Source organism: Palaemon carinicauda, chromosome 15, assembly GCF_036898095.1.
Source record: "Palaemon carinicauda isolate YSFRI2023 chromosome 15, ASM3689809v2, whole genome shotgun sequence".
In the NCBI taxonomy this organism is placed as follows: Eukaryota; Metazoa; Arthropoda; class Malacostraca; order Decapoda; family Palaemonidae; genus Palaemon; species Palaemon carinicauda.
The window spans coordinates 115,543,281-115,563,502 of NC_090739.1; the positions used below are offsets into that span (position 1 = coordinate 115,543,281).

Consider the following 20,222-nt stretch of genomic DNA (forward strand, 5'->3'; position numbering starts at 1 on the left):
AGTGCCATAGTGTTTTGGTGATAAACCTAGTGCCACTCAATGTATTGGTGGTAGACCTAATGCTTACATTGTGTTGATAATAGCGTAGTACATAGCTATGATTGGTAACAATTTTAGTACTAGTGTGTTTTGGCGATAAGATTAATGCCATAGTGAGTGTTGGTGATAGACTTGTACATATATTACCACAACCTCTATCTCAGAAAAGTAAAAATCTCGATAAAAAAATGTTTACAATGAACTTTGACCATTTGAACGGAACATACTTTAAGGAACCAAACACATTACATAGAAAAGCTGGAAAGTACAGAATTTATTTAATAACTTCAGACATATTAAAAAAGTGAAGACAAACCAGAAAATGTCCGTTGAATTTCCCTCATTGCACCAGAGAAGATCTAAACGTCACTGGAAGGGAGGATGCATGACCTCATCCTACGGCAACCAGACTCTGCAGATGAAGAAGCAGGAGGCGTGAAGGGTGAGTGTTACCATAAACGTTAACGAAAAAGGAGAAAGTTTTAATTTCTCCTCTTTCGTTCATCGCTGTTGTGATTACTATTCTTGAAATGTGTTGTTTATTGATCTATGTAGTCCAACTCGTCCCATCGCTAACTCGTCCCATCGCCAAGCCGGCCCATTGTGACTACCAACTCGGTCCATTGCCATCTCGGCCCACTACCAGCTCGGCCCTCTATATACCAACTCGGCCCACATCCAAATTTATCTTATTAAAGCTATTTTATATCATTATATTGTGTGTTATTTTCTTTTATGTTTTGTTCTATTTCGAGATCAGACCTGAGAAAAGTCTCGTTTATCTCTTTCCAAGTAACTTTGTAAATAAATCTCCGAGGTAAGTAAAAAGTTTGAAAATAGAAAGAGTAGTCTTTATAAATAATATAATGATACAAAGTAAAACACATTGCTAAATAAATCTCTGAGTTAAGTAAAAACAGTTTGAAAATAGAAAGAGTAGTCTTTATAAATAATATAATGATAAAAAGTAAAACACATTGCTAAATAAATCTCTGAGGTAAGTAAAAACAGTTTGAAAATAGAAAGAGTAGTCTTTGTTAAATAATATAATAATAAAAAGTAAAGCACATTGCTAAAAGCTTCTAAAAATAATAATGTACATATTACGAATAGACAGCAATATGATGAGAAACTGCCTTCAGTAATTGTCTGGCCGATCTTTCATTATTATTATATTCGTCCCATAGTTTTACAAGTTGGCCGTGATGTTTATTATACTTATGTTGCTGCTTTCTCAAAACCTTCCCTTCTGACAGCAGCCGCACCTGTAAATTAACTATGTGTGCCTCATCATGTAGGAACTTTAAAAGTAAATAAAAATTTAAGTTTCCTTTCCTTGCCTTTAAGTTTATTCTGTTATGCCACCCCTCAACATCATTATTTGTTCTGATGCTCCGACCGAAGACGCACCACGTGTGAGGAGGCCATATTGCAGAATTGATCCACGTCTTTTTCACGTAATTTAAAAGGCTTATGAGTTCATTCATCCCTGCAGCTTTCCTATAAAACCTTATAAAAAGCTCTTCTATATGTTCCTGTGGCATATATGGGAGCGACAACAACTGCCTTAAAAACTTGTAAGTGCCGACGTCGTTTGTGTAAGAACTTTGAAGGCCTAATTCTTGTACTTTCCTCCATACAGCCTGGCCCCAGTGGAAAGCACAACCATGGATCGTAACATTTGGTAAAATGTCGGGAATAGCACGCCATACACTGCTTTCAAAGTCAATTAAAACTTCTTCAACTTTAAGGGCATGCCCACCTATCAGTTCTCTTATTTCACAAAGAACTTTTTTGTAGTCTCTGCGCCTTTTTCCTGACACAAGCGCAAACAAAAGGGGAACTTGCTTCAATTGCCCATCATATTTCACAAATGCATGGATGCTGAACAGTTGTGTAAATGGTTTGTGTACTATTTTAAAAGTAGCATCAGCATACCACTTCTTCGCTTTAGAGTGTAACTTAAGTTGATCATCTGTGGCAAATATCAAATGCCGTCTTTCTCCAACAGTAATGTCCCGTTGCAAAAAGTGTTCAGGAATGTGGGCATCGCTAATTTCGAAATTGAGGTCTTGCGGTTCTCGTGGTCGATTTGCCTTCCGTTTACGATTTCCCTGCCTAGCAAGATTAAATGGAGCCGGTAGACATGAAACAGGAATGGTAGGATTTACTTGCTCCCGAAGTAAATTTTTTCTTTTTAGTGTGTAAGAGTAGCCGGTGCTGTCAATAAGTTTCGAATTTCCTCTTTGTGAAGATGATTCAATCTTTTCATATGTTACTGTCTCCCTTGAGGGAGACATTACCATTGGCGTAGGATCCTCAATTGAAGAAGCACCACTGATATTTGACACTCCACCTTCAAATGAATCTAGACTCGTTATTCACATTACTCATTGCCACTGCATCCTCAAAATATTCCGTGTTTGCGCTCGAAACTACACAAGTTTCCCCTGGACTCTGATTTTCTTGAATACACATGTGACACATCCAGTCAATATAACCCTCTTTAACAGCAGCCCTGTATTGCTCCCGGGTGATCCCACTTCCACAGGTCCGATGCTGCCAGTAGCTACATCCATCACATTGCAGTGCTTCCTGTCATATGTAAAGAACACGTTACACATGACATTGTGAGTACAAAGTTAATATATGACATTTCCTTCTTACTGTCCACAAACACCTAACAATTGTCTCAGAGTGCAACTGCGAGGTTTTCCTCCTGTTACGTCTTTCAAACCTTTTACTGTCAATTTCTATTTCAGCGCTGAATGGCCTTAGTACCCCAGTGACTGGCATAATGCAAAATTCTATACAAATTAAAATATATGTCATTGGAGTACTATTTATTTACTTTAAAGGTAAATCTTCTTACCTGACGGGGACGGACAGTTTCACAGCATATCAAGCACTGGTCAGCCATGATGTCCTAGCTGCTTGAAGTCTAGCAGTAGGTTCGTAACCATATCAATTATATAAGCTATGGTTCAGTTTCGAAAATTATTCAAAGCCTTGAACTACATATACGAAACAACTATTACAATGAGGCACTTAAGAGACACTTAAGTGCTTGTATAAAGAAGGTTCCTAACCAGCCCCCCCCCCCTCTCTCTCTCTCTCTCTCTCTCTCTGTATGTACGTGTGCGTGTGTATCTCCCTCCATCCGGTCCCCTCTCTCTCAGTATTTCTTTCTTTTCAAACAATTATAACAACAACCAAAGGATTTATAATGTTCAGGGAAACGAGTTGTCCAATAATTGTTTCTAAATGCAGTTGTTATTATAGCCATTAAATAATGTTTGGAAATTAATAATAAAACCTTTACACCTATCATTGCGTGATATTGCTGTGCGTGTGCTGTTGCAAAAGCTATACTGGACGACTTCATTTGATCTGATCTGACCTGTCAAAAATGGGCTGAGTTGGCTATCACAAATGGGCCGACTTGGCACAGGCGATGGGCCGAGTTGGTTACATTGAATGAGCCGAGATGGTTATGGTAACATAGGAATCAATTTTATAAAGACGCCAGCGTTATTACAACATCATTTTACTTATTAATAATACGCGCTCTAGGCAACTTTAAAAGTTTGTTAATGCATTTGCATCGTATTAGCATTACCATGCTAAATGACTTTTCAATTAATTGTGTACTGTAGGTATTGCTAGATATGCCAAATGACTTTATGCACATAGGTGTAATATAGAACCTTTAATCTTTCAGTTCAAACTAAATGTCTTTTGGCATCTTAGAAATTAACTGGTTTATGGAATTATAAATATAACACGTTTTTAAACACTTTGTATCTTAGGTTTTCTTTATTGGGGTAAAACCTTGTGCGGTTTTTAACGAGTGGAATTCCTTCTTTTGGTGGATATATATATATATATATATATATATATATATATATATATATATATATATATATATATATATATATATGTATATATATATATATATATATATATATATATATATATATATATATATATATATATATATATATATGTATATATATATATATATATATATATATATATATATATATATATATATATATATATATATATATATATACATGTCTCTTCTGTGTCTGCATCTTTTCCCACTTTTATGTGGGGTCAATGTATCTGGCCAGCGTTCTCCATCTACCTCTGTCCCACACTTCATCACCGGTTAATCCCTTTGATCGAAGGTCACCCTTGATACATTCCACCTACCTTCGTTTTGGTCTCCCTCTCCTTCTCCCTCTCTGTACCTCCATATCCATCGCTCTCCTACCAATATACTGATCATTTCTTCTCATGACATGACCATACCACCTCAGTCTACTTTCTTGGATCTCATCTGATAGTTCTCCAACTCCTGTGGTACCCCTAATTACCTCATTCCGTATCTTATCTCTTCTTGTCACCCCACACATCCATCTCAACATTCTCATCTTTGCCACATCCAGCTTCCTCTCTTCTGTCTTCTTTATTGCCCACTTCGCCACTCCATATATATATATATATATATATATATATATATATATATATATATATATATATATATATATATATATATGTGTGTGTGTGTGTGTGTGTGTGTGTGTGTGTGTGGGTGGGTGTGTGTGTGTTTGTGTGTGTGTTTATGAATCAACATATCATCACCATCATTAGCCTCTGAAAGTTCACTGCTAGACTTCTGTTTGTCTGGCATAGTTTCTTGAAAAAACCTAAGGGATTCTGTAGTTTTCTTTGATTTCCTTTAGTTATATTTTCTTTAAACTTGAGGAGCTTCGTTTATTAGTGACTTTTGTCTGAATTTCCTTCATACACACACACACACACACACACACACACACACACATATATATATATATATATATATATATATATATATATATATATATATATATATATATATGTAAGTATATACTGTATATATAGGCTATATATATATATATATATATATATATATATATATATATATATATATATATATATATATATATATATATATATAAAATACATATTTCCTATATGATAAAGAGTAAGTGTATTGCTTTATATATATGTGTATATATACATATATTTATGTATGTATATATATTTATATTTATATATGTATATATTTATATGTGCATACGCCTGTATGTATATATACATACATATATATATATAAATTATTATATTTATGTATATATAAGTATATATATACTGTATATACTGTATTTATGTGTATATATATGTATATTCATATATATATATATATATATATATATATATATATATATATATATATATATATATCTTGCTTGTTACGCTGATGGCAAACGAATGACTCCTCGGTCTTTCCCCGTCCCTCAGGTTGGGGGAAGAAGGTGGGAAGGGTTAAATCTGTGCGTGTGTGTGTATATATTTAAGTAATTATTATTATTATTATTATTATTATTATTATTATTATTATTATTATTAATTGCTAAGCTACAACCCTATTTGGAAAAGCAGGATGCTATAAGCCCAGGGGCCCCAACAGGGTCTCGTTCACTAGTATACAATAGGATATATATATATATATATATATATATATATATATATATATATATATATATATATATATATATATATATATATATATATATATATATATATACGTGTGTGTGTGTGAGTGTGTGTATGTTTGTGTGTAAACCCAAAGGAGAAAAATTGTTGCTTATGATTACAGTATATGAATATAGCATAGCATTAATTTTCGTGATGTTTTACCTTAATTGTATTATTGCCCTTAACCCTGTTATCTCACAAAATAAGTTTTACAGGAAATGCCATAAATTAACACACTGATGCTAAATGACGACAAAAATACTTGGCAATCGTGATGTGAAAGTTTTTATGTGGTCCAAGTTCCTATACATGATCACACATAAACCGAAAGACAGTATAGTTAACGAGATTATATTTCAATGTGGTTTTTCGCATAAAGTTGAAATTTTGTAATTGATTATAATTACTCGTGTATTGTTTCTATTTTGGCCATTCAAAAAATGGGAGTCATTTCATCCTGATGGGAAGTGCTATGGAACTAGTTTCAAGCGACGGGGGAGTGCTGTGAAATTAGTTTCATGTGACTGGGAAGTGCTGTGAAGCTATTTTCAAGTGACTGAGGAGTACTATGACACTAGTCTCAAGTGATTGTGGAGTGCTGTGAAACTAGTCTCAAGTGACTCTGGAATGCTGTGAAACTAGTCTCAAGTGACTGTGGAGTGCTGTGAAACTAGTTTCAAGTGACTTTGGAGTGCTGTGACGCTATTTTTAAGTGACTGGGTAGTAATATGACACGTCTCAAGTGGCTGCGGAATGCTGTGAAACTAGTCTCAAGTGACTGGGGAGTGCTGTGAAACTAGTCTCAAGTGACTGGGGAGTGCTGTGAAACTAGTCTCAAGTGTCTGTGGAGTGCTATAGAACTAATTCTAGTCTCAAGTGACTGGGGCGTGCTGTGAAACTAGTCTCAAGTGACTGGGGCGTGCTGTGAAACTAGTCTCAAGTGACTGTGGAGTGCTGTGAAACTAGTCTCAAGTGACTGTGGAGTGCTGTGAAACTAGTTTCAAGTGACTGTGGAGTGCTATGGAACTAATTTTAGTCTCAAGTGACTGGGGCGTGCTGTGAAACTAGTCTCAAGTGACTGTGGAGTGCTGTGAAACTAGTCTCAAGTGACTGGAGTGCTGTGAAACTAGTCTCAAGTGACTGTGGAGTGCTGTGAAACTAGTTTCAAGTGACTTTGGAGTGCTATGGAACTAGTTTCAAGTGAGTGGGGAGTGCTGTGAGACTAATTTCAAGTGCCTGGGGAGTGCTGTGACGCTATTTTTAAGTGACTGGCTAGTAATATGACACGTCTCAAGTGGCTGCGGAATGCTGTGAAACTAGTCTCAAATGACTGGGGAAGTGCTGTGAAACTAGTCTCAAGTGACTGGGGAGTGCTGTGAAACTAGTCTCAAGTGTCTGTGGAGTGCTATGGAACTAATTTTAGTCTCAAGTGACTAGGGCGTGCTGTGAAACTAGTTTCAAGTGACTGGGGCGTGCTGTGAAACTAGTCTCAAGTGACTGTGGAGTACTGTGAAACTAGTTTCAAGTGACTGTGGAGTGCTGTGAAACTAGTTTCAAGTGACTGTGGAGTGCTGTGAAACTAGTTTCAAGTGACTGTGGAGTGCTATGGAACTAATTTTAGTCTCAAGTGACTGGGGAGTGCTGTGAAACTAGTCTCAAGTGACTGGGGAGTGCTGTGAAACTAGTCCCAAGTGACTGGGGAGTGCTGTGAAACTAGTCACAAGTGACTGTGGAGTGCTCTGAAACTAGTCTCAAGTGACTGGAAAGTGATATGAAACTAGTTTCAAGTGACTGTGGAGTGCTGTGAAACTAGTTTCAAGTGACTGTGGAGTGCTGTGAAACTAGTTTTAAGTGACTGTGGAGTGCTATGGAACTAATTTTAGTCTCAAGTGACTGGGGAGTGCTGTGAAACTAGTCTCAAGTGACTGGGGAGTGCTGTGAAACTAGTCTCAAGTGACTGTGGAGTGCTGTGAAACTAGTTTCAAGTGACTGTGGAGTGCTATGGAACTAATTTTAGTCTCAAGTGACTGTGGAGTGCTGTGAAACTAGTCTCAAGTGACTGGGGAGTGCTGTGAAACTAGTCTCAAGTGACTGTGGAGTGCTGTGAAACTAGTTTCAAGTGACTGTGGAGTGCTATGGAACTAATTTTAGTCTCAAGTGACTGGGGAGTGCTGTGAAACTAGTTTCAAGTGACTGTGGAGTACTGTGAAACTAGTCTCAAGTGACTGTGGAGTGCTGTGAAACTAGTTTCAAGTGACTGTGGAGTGCTGTGAAACTAGTTTCAAGTGACTGTGGAGTGCTGTGAAACTAGTTTCAAGTGAGTGGGGAGTGCTATGGAACTAATTTTAGTCTCAAGTGACTGGGGAGTGCTGTGAAACTAGTTTCAAGTGACTGTGGAGTACTGTGAAACTAGTCTCAAGTGACTGTGGAGTGCTGTGAAACTAGTTTCAAGTGACTGTGGAGTGCTGTGAAACTAGTCTCAAGTGACTGTGGAGTGCTGTGAAACTAGTTTCAAGTGACTGTGGAGTGCTGTGAAACTAGTTTCAAGTGACTGTGGAGTGCTATGGAACTAGTTTCAAGTGAGTGGGGAGTGCTGTGAGACTAATTTCAAGTGCCTGGGGAGGGCTGTGACGCTATTTTTAAGTGACTGGGGAGTAATATGACACGTGTCAAGTGACTGGGGAGTGCTGTGAAACTAGTCTCAAGTGACTGTGGAGTGCTGTGAAACTAGTCTCAAGTGACTGGGGAGTGCTGTGAAACTAGTCTCAAGTGTCTGTGGAGTACTGTGAAACTAGTCAGAAGTGACTGGGGATTGCTCTGAAACTAGTTTCAAGTGACTGTGGAGTGCTGTGAAACTAGTTTCAAGTGAAGGTGGAGTGCTATTGAACTAGTTTCAAGTGGGTGGGGAGTGGTGTGAAGTTATTTTTAAGTGACTGGGAAGTAATATGACAATAGTCTTAAGTGTTATTCCCACATGATATTAACTTTATTGAAATATATATGATTACTCTACGTTGAAAAGACTGAATGTGCATTATTCTTAGTCTGGAATAACTCGTTTGTATATCTTTATAGTCGTAGATGCGAATCTTTTCGATATGATAACTATTGTAGTGTACGCTATCCGTCCGAATGTTCCTAACAACATTAACAAACAAGTCTTATAACAAAAACCGAACAGATAAAATGCTAAATTTACTGCTTACAAGACGTCAAGATTACTTTCTTTCTGGTATAAAAAAATATTATAGTTCCTCTTTGATTTATTTCTCAGGTACCACAGAGATGGCAAATAATGATTTTTTTCAGAGATGATACTCTTAACAAATGACCCTGTTTTCTGACACAGGAAGGGCACGTCTTTAAAAAATAAATGACAGTGTCAGGAGAATCCTTAGCATGCCATTATTGGAATAATAACGCTTCACAGATTTGATGAAGGGCCTCAATAAACATGACTTTAAGGAACTTTAAAGGAAAACATTTGACAGCATGTTCGTCATATATCATGGTAACCATATTTGTTATTAGGTCTTGAATAAAAAGATTCTTTTTTCTACTAAGTAAAAGAATATTCACAAGTTTTCTATCTTGGTCTTCAAACTACTGGATCTCTCTCTCTCTCTCTCTCTCTCTCTCTCTCTCTCTCTCTCTCTCTCTCTCTCTCTCTCTCTCAGGATAGTAATGAATAAGGAGCTTATACGAATCCTCTTATTCTCTCTTTTTTAGAAAAGAAATTGTGAAATTCTTTAGATGACACTATCTCAGAGAAAAGCAAAGTCTAGCATAATGTGAGTATATATATGCTCTGGTCTCCCCTGGGGGTCAACAATGTAATCACAAAGGTTGGCCGCCAAAGCTTTTATTAATCTTCAAAAATATTACTCAGATTTTCTCGTTCTTAGAATTCTTAAAAAGCCTTTGGTTCCATTCACAGTTCTGAACCTTTTTACGCATACAAAAATACACACACACACACACACACACACACACACACATATATATATATATATATATATATATATATATATATATATATATATATATATATATATATATATATATACTAGTAGGCACATGTATATATATATATATAAATATATATATTTGTGTGTGTCTGTGTCTGTATGTGTGTGCGTGTGTGTCTGTGCATGTTTGTTTTTGTGCATGTGTGTGTGTGTACTCCGACAGGGGTGGGTGTTGGCAAAAGGTATAACCTTTCCAGATTCCAGGAAGCCTTCATTGGATGAACTCGCTAGTCCTACGTATTTTCCCATTGATATTGAAGACCCTTTTGTGACGTAGTCCTCTGATATTTTCTGTTTTATTGACCCCACCCAAGTCCTGACAAACAGCAACATAATTTCACTGATCAAGTGATCACCGGTACAGTGAATGAGTTCCTACAAATAAGAAACAGGCGGCAATTGCCTAACGTCTTTTCCTGATGCAGATCCGATACAAGAAAATGCGTTCCAATTCCGCAGTAATGAGTCTCTTCTCTCGGTCCATTTCGAAAAGTTTAATTTCATTGAAGTGAAAAATCTGTGTAATTTTCTCAGATGTTGTTTTATAAACAGTAGCTCATATATTATTTGGTTATAGTTCAAAACATTCTAAGCAACAATTGTTGGCTTTTCAATGTATAACGATGGAATATTCTATATTTGGGGATTTTATTTTGTAACACCACGAATAAAGTTGATAGCCCTACATTGATTAGTATATATATATATATATATATATATATATATATATATATATATATATATATATATATATATATATATATATATATATATATTTGTTTATAAACATATGTATGTATGCATATGCACACCCACACACACACACACACACACACACACACACACACACACACACACACACACATATATATATATATATATATATATATATATATATATATATATATATATATATATATATATATATATATGTGTGTGTGTGTGTGTGTGTGTGTGTATGTATGTATGTATGTTTGTCACATTTTCCTCTATTCAAGGTTTATCCCCAAAAGGTATTTCCAAATAAGTTTTAGCAGGTAATTTTAGGTCGAGGTAGGGAGCCCCACAAACACAGAAGGAAATTGAGGCTGTTGCCTCAGTACCTCACTTTTTGTTCAGTTGTATGTATGTATACTAAGATCAACCAACGTTCCTTATTTCTTCGAGACCTTGGAAAAAATAATTGTGAATGTATTGAGAACATGTTCTTGTATATTTTAGGATATTTTGCAAGGAGAACCAATGGGGGGGGGGGGGGGTGTGGCGTTGGTCTTCGATAGTCAAGACTTGAACCAGGAAGAAAAACAATACTCGTGAATTGAACAAACAAACAAAAAAAAAAAAAAAAACATGAATTCAGTTGTGTAGACATGGAACCGAATCTGAGCTTTTACTATACCACCAAGCACTGTTTCAAATTTAAGGAATGCTTTTTATTTCAAGACAAAAAACAACAACAATAGGCTCAACCGTCATAAGCAGTTTATGATTTAAACCCAATTGAATTTAAATACATCAATAAAATAATAGTTATGGTTATTCATAATCAACAGCAAATTTCACCTATCTGCGTTTCCTTTTGGGCAGCCTTTTTTCAAAGCAAAATGGGTAGGCTTACATTTCAAGGATTCGGTCGCTTGGAGGACCATAGAATAATTTAATCCCAATAAATGTAAAATTTAGTTATAAATATCATGAAAGGCAAATTCGTATGTTTGTGATAATATGTCTTCAACGTCTTGGTTAAACCACAGGTCCAATAACAGTAACCATTATTTGCCCATTATGATATGCAATGAGAAACTTAAATTCTCCAATAATCTCTTATACAATTCTAAACTCCGGCAGTTTTAGATTGTAACTTATTACCATTTTATCATCCCTAAGTAATAATTAAGAAATTACGAAGAGTCATTTTAATGGAAAACTTGTGGGACTCTTAAGCTGTTTCTTTATTCTTTCTTGAATATCATTGAGTATCCATTTTTGTTGGCAGTTATAAATAATCACTTATTCTATGTAGTAATCTTTAAATTTGAAACCCCTTGTCTGTTCTCAATATATTCATATATATATATATATATATATATATATATATATATATATATATATATATATATATATATATATATATATATATATATATATGTATTTGTATATATTGTATAGTGTATATATGTATATATATATATATATATATATATATATATATATATATATATATATATATATATATGTATGTATATATTTGTATATGTGTATATATATATATATGTGTTTATATATATATATATATATATATATATATATATATATATATATATATATATATATATATATATATATACATATATATATATATATGTATGTATATATATATGTATATGTGTATATATATATGTATATATATATATATATATATATATATATATATATATATATATATATATATATATATCCTGTATATATATTTAAAATGCATCAAATTATAACGAAACTGCAAAACTCCGAAATACTGATTTTATTCAAGATAATCTAAATTTAGAATCCATGCAAACACCTTGATGGTTATGAATCCTTTTGACAAATCGTTTTATGAGCAGAGCGTCTCCTTCTCCTTCTGCGACAGCGGTGTCTCATCTGTAATTAAGCAGTCTGGGAGATTAGCATAAATCATCAGGTTGCTTAGAATGCAATGCAAAACTCATTACATTCCCATTAGTCCTTCAGGATATGTCACAGTCAGGTTTGGCCTAGTTCGTCTCGTGACAGCTCATACCACATGTCAGAAAATCCTGTTATAGTCGGATTCCTCCTATTTTTTTGTTTTCTATTTTTATTTAGTTCTCGTTTGGCTAATCGCTTTGGATTTTGGTGGCCGATGTGGTAACGTCCCTGACTGGTGATCTCCAGACTATCGTTAGTTCCTTCAGTCGGTACAACCTCACCATTTTGGGAGGACTATAGGTCTTTCTGCTGAGTCATCAGCAGCCATTGCGTGGCCCTCCTCGGCCCTATCTTAGGTGGAGAGGCGGCTTGGGCATTGATCCTATGTACATATAGTCAGTCTGTAGGGCATTGTCCTGCTTGATAGGGCAATGCCACTTCCCCTTGCCTCTGCCATTCATGAGTGGTCTTTAAACCTTCAAGCCTTTAAAACCAAAGGTTAAATGTCTATTACAGGCGTCTTTGGGGTCTCTTGCGTGCGGGTACACTCAGGCACACTATTTTATCTTATTTCTCTTATTGTATTTTTTTTAATTTTTTAAAATTTATATATGAAATATAAACTTTAATGGTGTTAATGTTCTTAAAATATTGAATTTTAATGGTTCATTACTTCTCTTGTAGTTTATTTGTTTCTTTGTTTCTTTTGCTGATGGGCTATTTTTCCCTGTTGGAACCCATGGGCTTATAGCATCATGCTTTTCCAACCAGGGTTGTAGTTTAAATAATAATAATACTAATAATAATAATAATAATAATAATAATAATAATAATAATAATAATAATAATAATATTGATGGCTCAAGTCAAATACCATATATCTGTTATAGTGTTATTTCAAGATCTCTCTCGTTTTTCTTACGACTCTTAGAGTTCGAAACTGCTCAAAACAGATGCCAAAAAGTATGCTAAAATTATTTTTGATATTGTGATCTGGTTTTTATTATCTGAATCAAGATGCTAAAGGTAGTTGTGATCTGATTAAAACAAGACTGTTGGATTTCCTTCACAAACCTTTTATTTCGTTTTGTACTTTAGACAGACCTAAAATGCTCATCACGAATAAATCTAACTTTGAATTGTATAACCACTAACGGTGTATATAAACAACTAGGATTTAATGGATTGATTGATGCCAACACAGATTAGGTAGAAAAGATTTTTTTTTTCTTCCTCTAAGTCGAGTATTCCATTTATTTTATAATCGCTAATTTCTAGAAACGGCGGTGATGCAGAAGCTATGGTTGGGGGGAATTAGGAGTATTCAAGCAATAGTAGCTAACTTTTTTTTCCTTTGCCTTTTGCAAAAACTTAATGACAAAACATGTCATAAACACCAAGGCAAAAAAACTCATATGTCGTCTATAGATTATAATTTGACAGTAGAATTATAAGCGAATGCATAGCTCTGTTACGTATTTCAAATGGAATAAGGAGTGGGGACATGGACTCTATTTGGAAGTCAAGGGGACGCCAACCTGAAAAAAAGTTTTGGAACCACTGCTCGACGGGATAGTCACCCTGTTTCTGAATTTCACATTTGATAGGAGAAAAGTAATATCATATACAAGATAAACTGGAAAATTTATTTGTCCACCTGTTGAAAAAGACATTAATTATTTTGGTCATCGAAAAAAATGAGAAATTTAGGTAAATTCCCATGGATTTATTTCTTAGTTATTTATAGCATGTAAGTGTAAAATATTTAGCCATATCCTCGAAGCAATCTTGAAGCCTGTAAGTGAATTCAGCTATTTTTTATGTTGGGGCCCTTAGGCTTATAGCATCCTGCTTTTCCAAATGGGTTGTTGCTTAGCTAATAATAATAATAATAATAATAATAATAATAATAATAATAATAATAATAATAATAATAATAATAATAATAATAATAATAATAGTTATAAATATAAAATTAATAATAATAATAATAATAATAATAATAAGGATAAAAGCAATAATAATATATTGTTGGCTCTTACTATTATCACTATTATCTGCATTATTAATAATACCATTATTATTAATAAGAAAAAAGAAATAATGTTTTGATATTGATTGTATTTTATGAATGGGTTACTGTTGATTTCCTTTTATTTGCTGTAAGCTTCTTTAAATGCTAACATTAGAATTTCCTTCTAAATAAAATTAGCTTTTGTTTTACACATTACTATCGTTTCTTTTTTTAATCACTATTATAGTTTTTCTTACATTTTTATGCTTTCGCGAGGCAAAGTAATCCTTATGATTTTAGATTAATGCTAAAAGGTATAGTTCATATTTATTTTAGTTTCTTAAATATATGTACAATTAGATATCATCATCATTATCTCCTCTTATGCATATTGACACAAAGGGCCTCGGTTAGATTTCGCCAGTCGTCTCTACCTAGGGCTTTTAATTCAATACTTCTCCATTCATCATCTCCTACTTCGGGCTTCATAGTCCTCAGCCATGTAGGTCTGGGTTTTCAAGTCTTTTAGTGCCTTATGGAGCCCAGCTGAACGTTTGGTGAAGAGCATGTACAAACCATCTCCATCTACCCCTCATCATGATCTCATCCACATAGGGCAGTCGAGTAATCTCTCTTATAGTTTCATTTCTAATCCTGTCCTACCATTTAACTCCCAATATTCTTCTGAAAGCTTTGTTCTCATCTCTACTAAATCTATTGGCGATTGTTTCATTGTCATAACATGACTCATGTCCATTCAGCAACACCGATCACACTAAACTAATATATAGTCTGATTTTTATATGAAATTTCAGGTGATTTGATTTCCAAATTTTTCTTAACATAGCCATTGTCTGATTTGCTTTTTTCAATATTTCACTAAACTCTAATTCTAAAGACCCTGTATTGCAGATCATAGTTCCTAAATACTTTAATGATTCTACATCATTAATCCTTCCTCCTTCCAATGATATTTCATCTTCCATTGCATACTCAGTTCTCGTCATCTCTGTCTTTTTTCTGTTTATATTCACCCCAACCTCGGTGATATTTCATGTAATCTGGTAAGCAATTAAATATATATTCGGTATATACATGAATATATATATATATATATATATATATATATATATATATATATATATATATATATATATATATATATATATATATATACATATATATACATATATATATATATATATATATATATATATATATATATATATATATATATATATATATATATATATATATGTACACATATACATGTAGCCTATATATATATATATATATATATATATATATATATATATATATATATATATATATATATATATATATATATATATGTGTGTATGTATGTATGTGTGTGAGTGCGCGTGTGTGTGTATGTATATATATGCACATTATACATATAAATTATAATATATGTGTGTGTTCTTTATTTTTTATTGACTCCCCTGTGTAATCACAATTTATATCAAATTTTTCCTTCTAAAAAGTTTACCCAGCAAAGCAAAGGCGTGGGACTAAGGGTCGCGTGTGAGAACACTAAACGCAAATACCACAGAATTTCCCAAGCCCTTTTGCAGCTCGTGTCCAGAGTTTTGGATTTTACGTTTATACTTTTATTGAGGGTAAAAAAATATTTTTTAATCTTATTTCATACCACATGAAAAGCTCTGACTACTTACAGTTCTTTAAAACAAAAAATCAAACCCTGCATTCTCTATTGATATTTTGTTCTTTAAATCTTGAACGTATGGTGTTGTGTTATAAGTATTAACGCCATTTGCTAGTGTTTGCCAGTATAATTCTTTATATAGAAATTTAAATTATTTTCCTTTATTTTACGGGAAATCATATGCAATGGATGTCACATATAGAAAACATGATTTAGGGTAATCACTTGAAAAAAAAAATATAGAATTATGTGTCGCAAACCAATTAGGTAGAATGCTACGATATGGAAATTGTACACTGAAGTTTCAACTGCAATAGACGATTTTTGACCAATTATATATGGTAAAAGGATTAAGGACAGATGCCAGTTTCTTATGAACTGAACTATATGGTATGCATGGAAAGGTCTCATTTGACAATATAAGGTGAACAAGAGACTAATTAGTCAAACATCGATTTGCCATCCGTCAAGGGCAGAGCTAGCCAAAACCATCATAGTTTGTTCTAACATGGTTCAATTAACTAACATGATAACTTTGTTAGTAATATATTAACCTGTTTTCTAACATTGGAATTCAACGTTGGTAACAAATATGGAAGCGAAAATGTCAACATAAAATAAATTGTTCGTTAGAGACTAACGTGAGTTTAACAGTGCATTGTTAACGGCTTCGAATTAATTTTTTAGTGTAGCTCTGCTCTCTGCAGCTGAAGGAAAAAAAGAATAGTGTAATTGCGTTTTGAACCGGAAGTCCCAATCAAGGACAAATAGATAGCGCTTCAGAAAAACATTGAAATTGATATTTGATCATTACCAGGTGTTGGGTTCTATTCTTTCTATATCAAATCTATTGTTGCTAGTGTACGCCACCCGTAAAAAATAACGGTTAAATATATAGATGGGTATGCACACACATGATTTATGGATTTTGAAACGTAGTGCAATGCCATCCTAGATCTATTTTAAATGTAATTAAATGTATTTTAGCGTAAATACATTTTTTTTATGTAACAGAATACCCATTGTTTTGTGGAATAAAGGAATTATTATTATTATTATTATTATTATTATTATTATTATTATTATTGCATGCACGCACTCTCCTCTCGCTGGGGTATGACTAGTCCGCTCCCCCCTACCTGTGGGATGGGGAGAATTAGCATGACCGGAAAGATATATATATATATATATATATATATATATATATATATATATATATATATATATATATATATATATATATATATATATATATATATATATATATATATATATATATATATATATATATATATATATATATATATTGAACGTGTGTGATATTTCTCTTGACCAAATTATATTATTTTTTGAACAATTACTATCTACGATGACCACTATTTTTACCTTTCTGTATATGTGAACCATGAAGAAATAAAGATACAATCTATTATAGGACATATATTCTCAATATTTGGAATAGATTTTAAAAAAGTATATATATATTTTTTCTTTTTGTATCTTGACCAAAACCGACCTCAAACTCTTTTACTTTTCAATAATCTTGTTTATTACCTTATTTATAGATATGAGACACATAGTAAGGGTATAATCTTTATCAATTACAATTAAATTTCAATATGAGCAATGATAATTGATAGAAATTCCATAAGAAAATAAATCAACAGAAACATAATGAAACAGTTATTAATTAACTTAAGAACAACTATAAAACAAGTCTCGTCCGAGGAAACTTAGCGAGGCTTGTGTGGCGATTTCATGGATGTTTCGCCAGGGAATTTCTGTAGAACCAATTTGCCAAGATTTAAATACCAAAGTTACAAACATCTTTAGATATCTTGAGGATGACGTCACTTTTTTATTCCCGTTTAGAGACAATATCTTAAAGATTATTTTATATAGCTTATATTTACTGATAAACGTACATGTACATAAACTGATTCAAGAGGATACTTTGATCGTAAAAAAATTCATGATTTTGTTTTTGAACAGACAAAAAATCAGGGAGTCATATGAGGTCAATATATTTAAAAGATTACGAAGTGTATTAGAAATAATTTAGTATCAATACATGGTTCTGTTAATCTAAACTAGTCATGTTTTGATGAATAATGGATGGACTCTTTTTGTTTTAATTACCATGAATTGAAACGAACCATTAGAATATTTTGTGTAATCATATATCAACTAAAATTTTACATTGTTGGAACCTTAGGAATTACAAATAAATATAATTTACCGATATTATTTCTCTTACCATGCAAAAATAGAGAATAATGGGGAAAAATAACAACGTGATTATCACGCATAAATAAAATCACGCTTGCGTGCACACATACACACACACACACACACACACACACACACACACATATATATATATATATATATATATATATATATATATATATATATATATATATCTATATATATATATATATATATATATATATATATATATATATATATATATATATATATATATATGTGTGTGTGTGTGTGTGTGTGTGTGTCTGTTTGTGTGCTTGTGTGACTGCGTGTGTGTGTTTCAAAGGTTACATACTTCAAATGATAGGTGAATATAGGGTTTCGTTGAAAACACTGATTGTTCGCGTTTCATTCAGACAAATTGCTTATAATTGTGATCTTCTTATAGCCTAGAAGTAATATCTTTAAAATGTTGGGTATTCTACGCATTTCATTTTGTCACATTTACATATGCTTCTTTTGCTATCTCTTTTTGTTCACCTTATATCTGTCATTTTCATTATATGTTCAGCCCATATACTGTATATTATATATATATATATATATATATATATATATATATATATATATATATATATATATATATATATATATATATATATATATATATATAATCTTTTGGGGAAAATAAAGTACGAAAAATTAATGCGTTCAATTATGTTATTTTACCATTACATCAAAGTATCCGGATTTTTTATTCAAAAGAAGACAAATGATAGAAAGGAGAGGTGATATTAATCGTATGATAAAGAAAACAAAAAACTAAATGGTATTTCAAATGGGAATAGCCAAATAGTAAGCTTTCACGTTAAGATATTTTCTGTTTTCTTATTAAGTAAAAAAAATGGTTTCAATTGAAATTAAATGTAATGGATTCATAGGGTTGTTTTTTATTAAGTAGTCAAATAAATGGAGCCATAAATAATTGTTACATTAATTATGTTATTTTGTGCAATTTTCTTTGATTGAGTGTGTTCAAATAATTCGATCCTTCATACAATTTCGATAATATGATCTCTTCAATGTAATATGTAAAATCAACATTTTCATAAATTTCAATAAACAAATTCCTGAATTGTATTACTCGCACCCTTTCGATAATCAGAAACTAAACTCCATTATATGTAAAGGAAAACTCGAAATCTTTACATCAACACCTGAATACAGACTTCCAGTCCTTTATATTATAGCATTTCCAGAAAATGAAAAGACACAGGTGCGCAGGAAGAACTTTTATCATTCCGTTGAGGTAAGGAGGGATATTATTTTGGATTAGGGTAAGATAATATTCTTTTTGTCCTTTTGTCATATTTTCGGTTTTGTTTGGCTCTTGTATCCTGGTTTTATATTTAGATTTTATTCGTTTTATATATATATATATATATATATATATATATATATATATATATATTATATATATATATATATATATATATATATATATATATATATATATATATATATATATATATATATTTTTTTTTTTTTTTTTTTTTCAAGCAGTGGATGTTAGTGATATTTTGTAACTGATCGATATGGATTTTTACGTTTATGAAATAAGTCAAAGGTAATAACAACAACAACAACAACAACAATAATAATAATAATGATAATAATAATAATAATAATAATAATAATAATAATAATAATAATAATAATAATAATAAATATGCTTTCCCTCATCGATACGAATAATGTTGTCCATTTAGATTATACATGCGCAAACAAATGCATGGATGAATGTAGTTCGATAGGACAGGGGTCAACTTCCTTATTAATTGTCAAATCGATTTTATAATTTGGGAAGTTGTCGTTTAAGTTGCTGTTTACCTTGGTCTGAAATACGATAATGTGAAGCTAGGTTTACAATTCAAGTGCCACCTTGCCATGAGTGAAGCGGATTGGAAGCTAACACAAGGTTGAGACTTAATCT

The 20,222-nt window shown here is 32.4% G+C and overlaps 1 protein-coding gene across 1 annotated transcript; it reads right to left on the reverse strand.

Annotated features, from left to right (window-relative positions):
• Positions 1-1,142: 1,142 nt before the first annotated feature.
• LOC137654147 (uncharacterized) lies at positions 1,143-2,345 on the reverse strand. The gene has a single exon (XM_068387787.1). The coding sequence runs from the start codon at positions 2,343-2,345 to the stop codon at positions 1,143-1,145; it is 1,203 nt and encodes a 400-aa protein (XP_068243888.1).
• Positions 2,346-20,222: the final 17,877 nt, after the last annotated feature.

Coding starts and splice junctions, on each gene's coding strand:
- LOC137654147 (XM_068387787.1), bottom strand. CDS start 2,345: ATGGTAATGTCTCCCTCAAGGGAGACAGTAACATATGAAAAGATTGAA.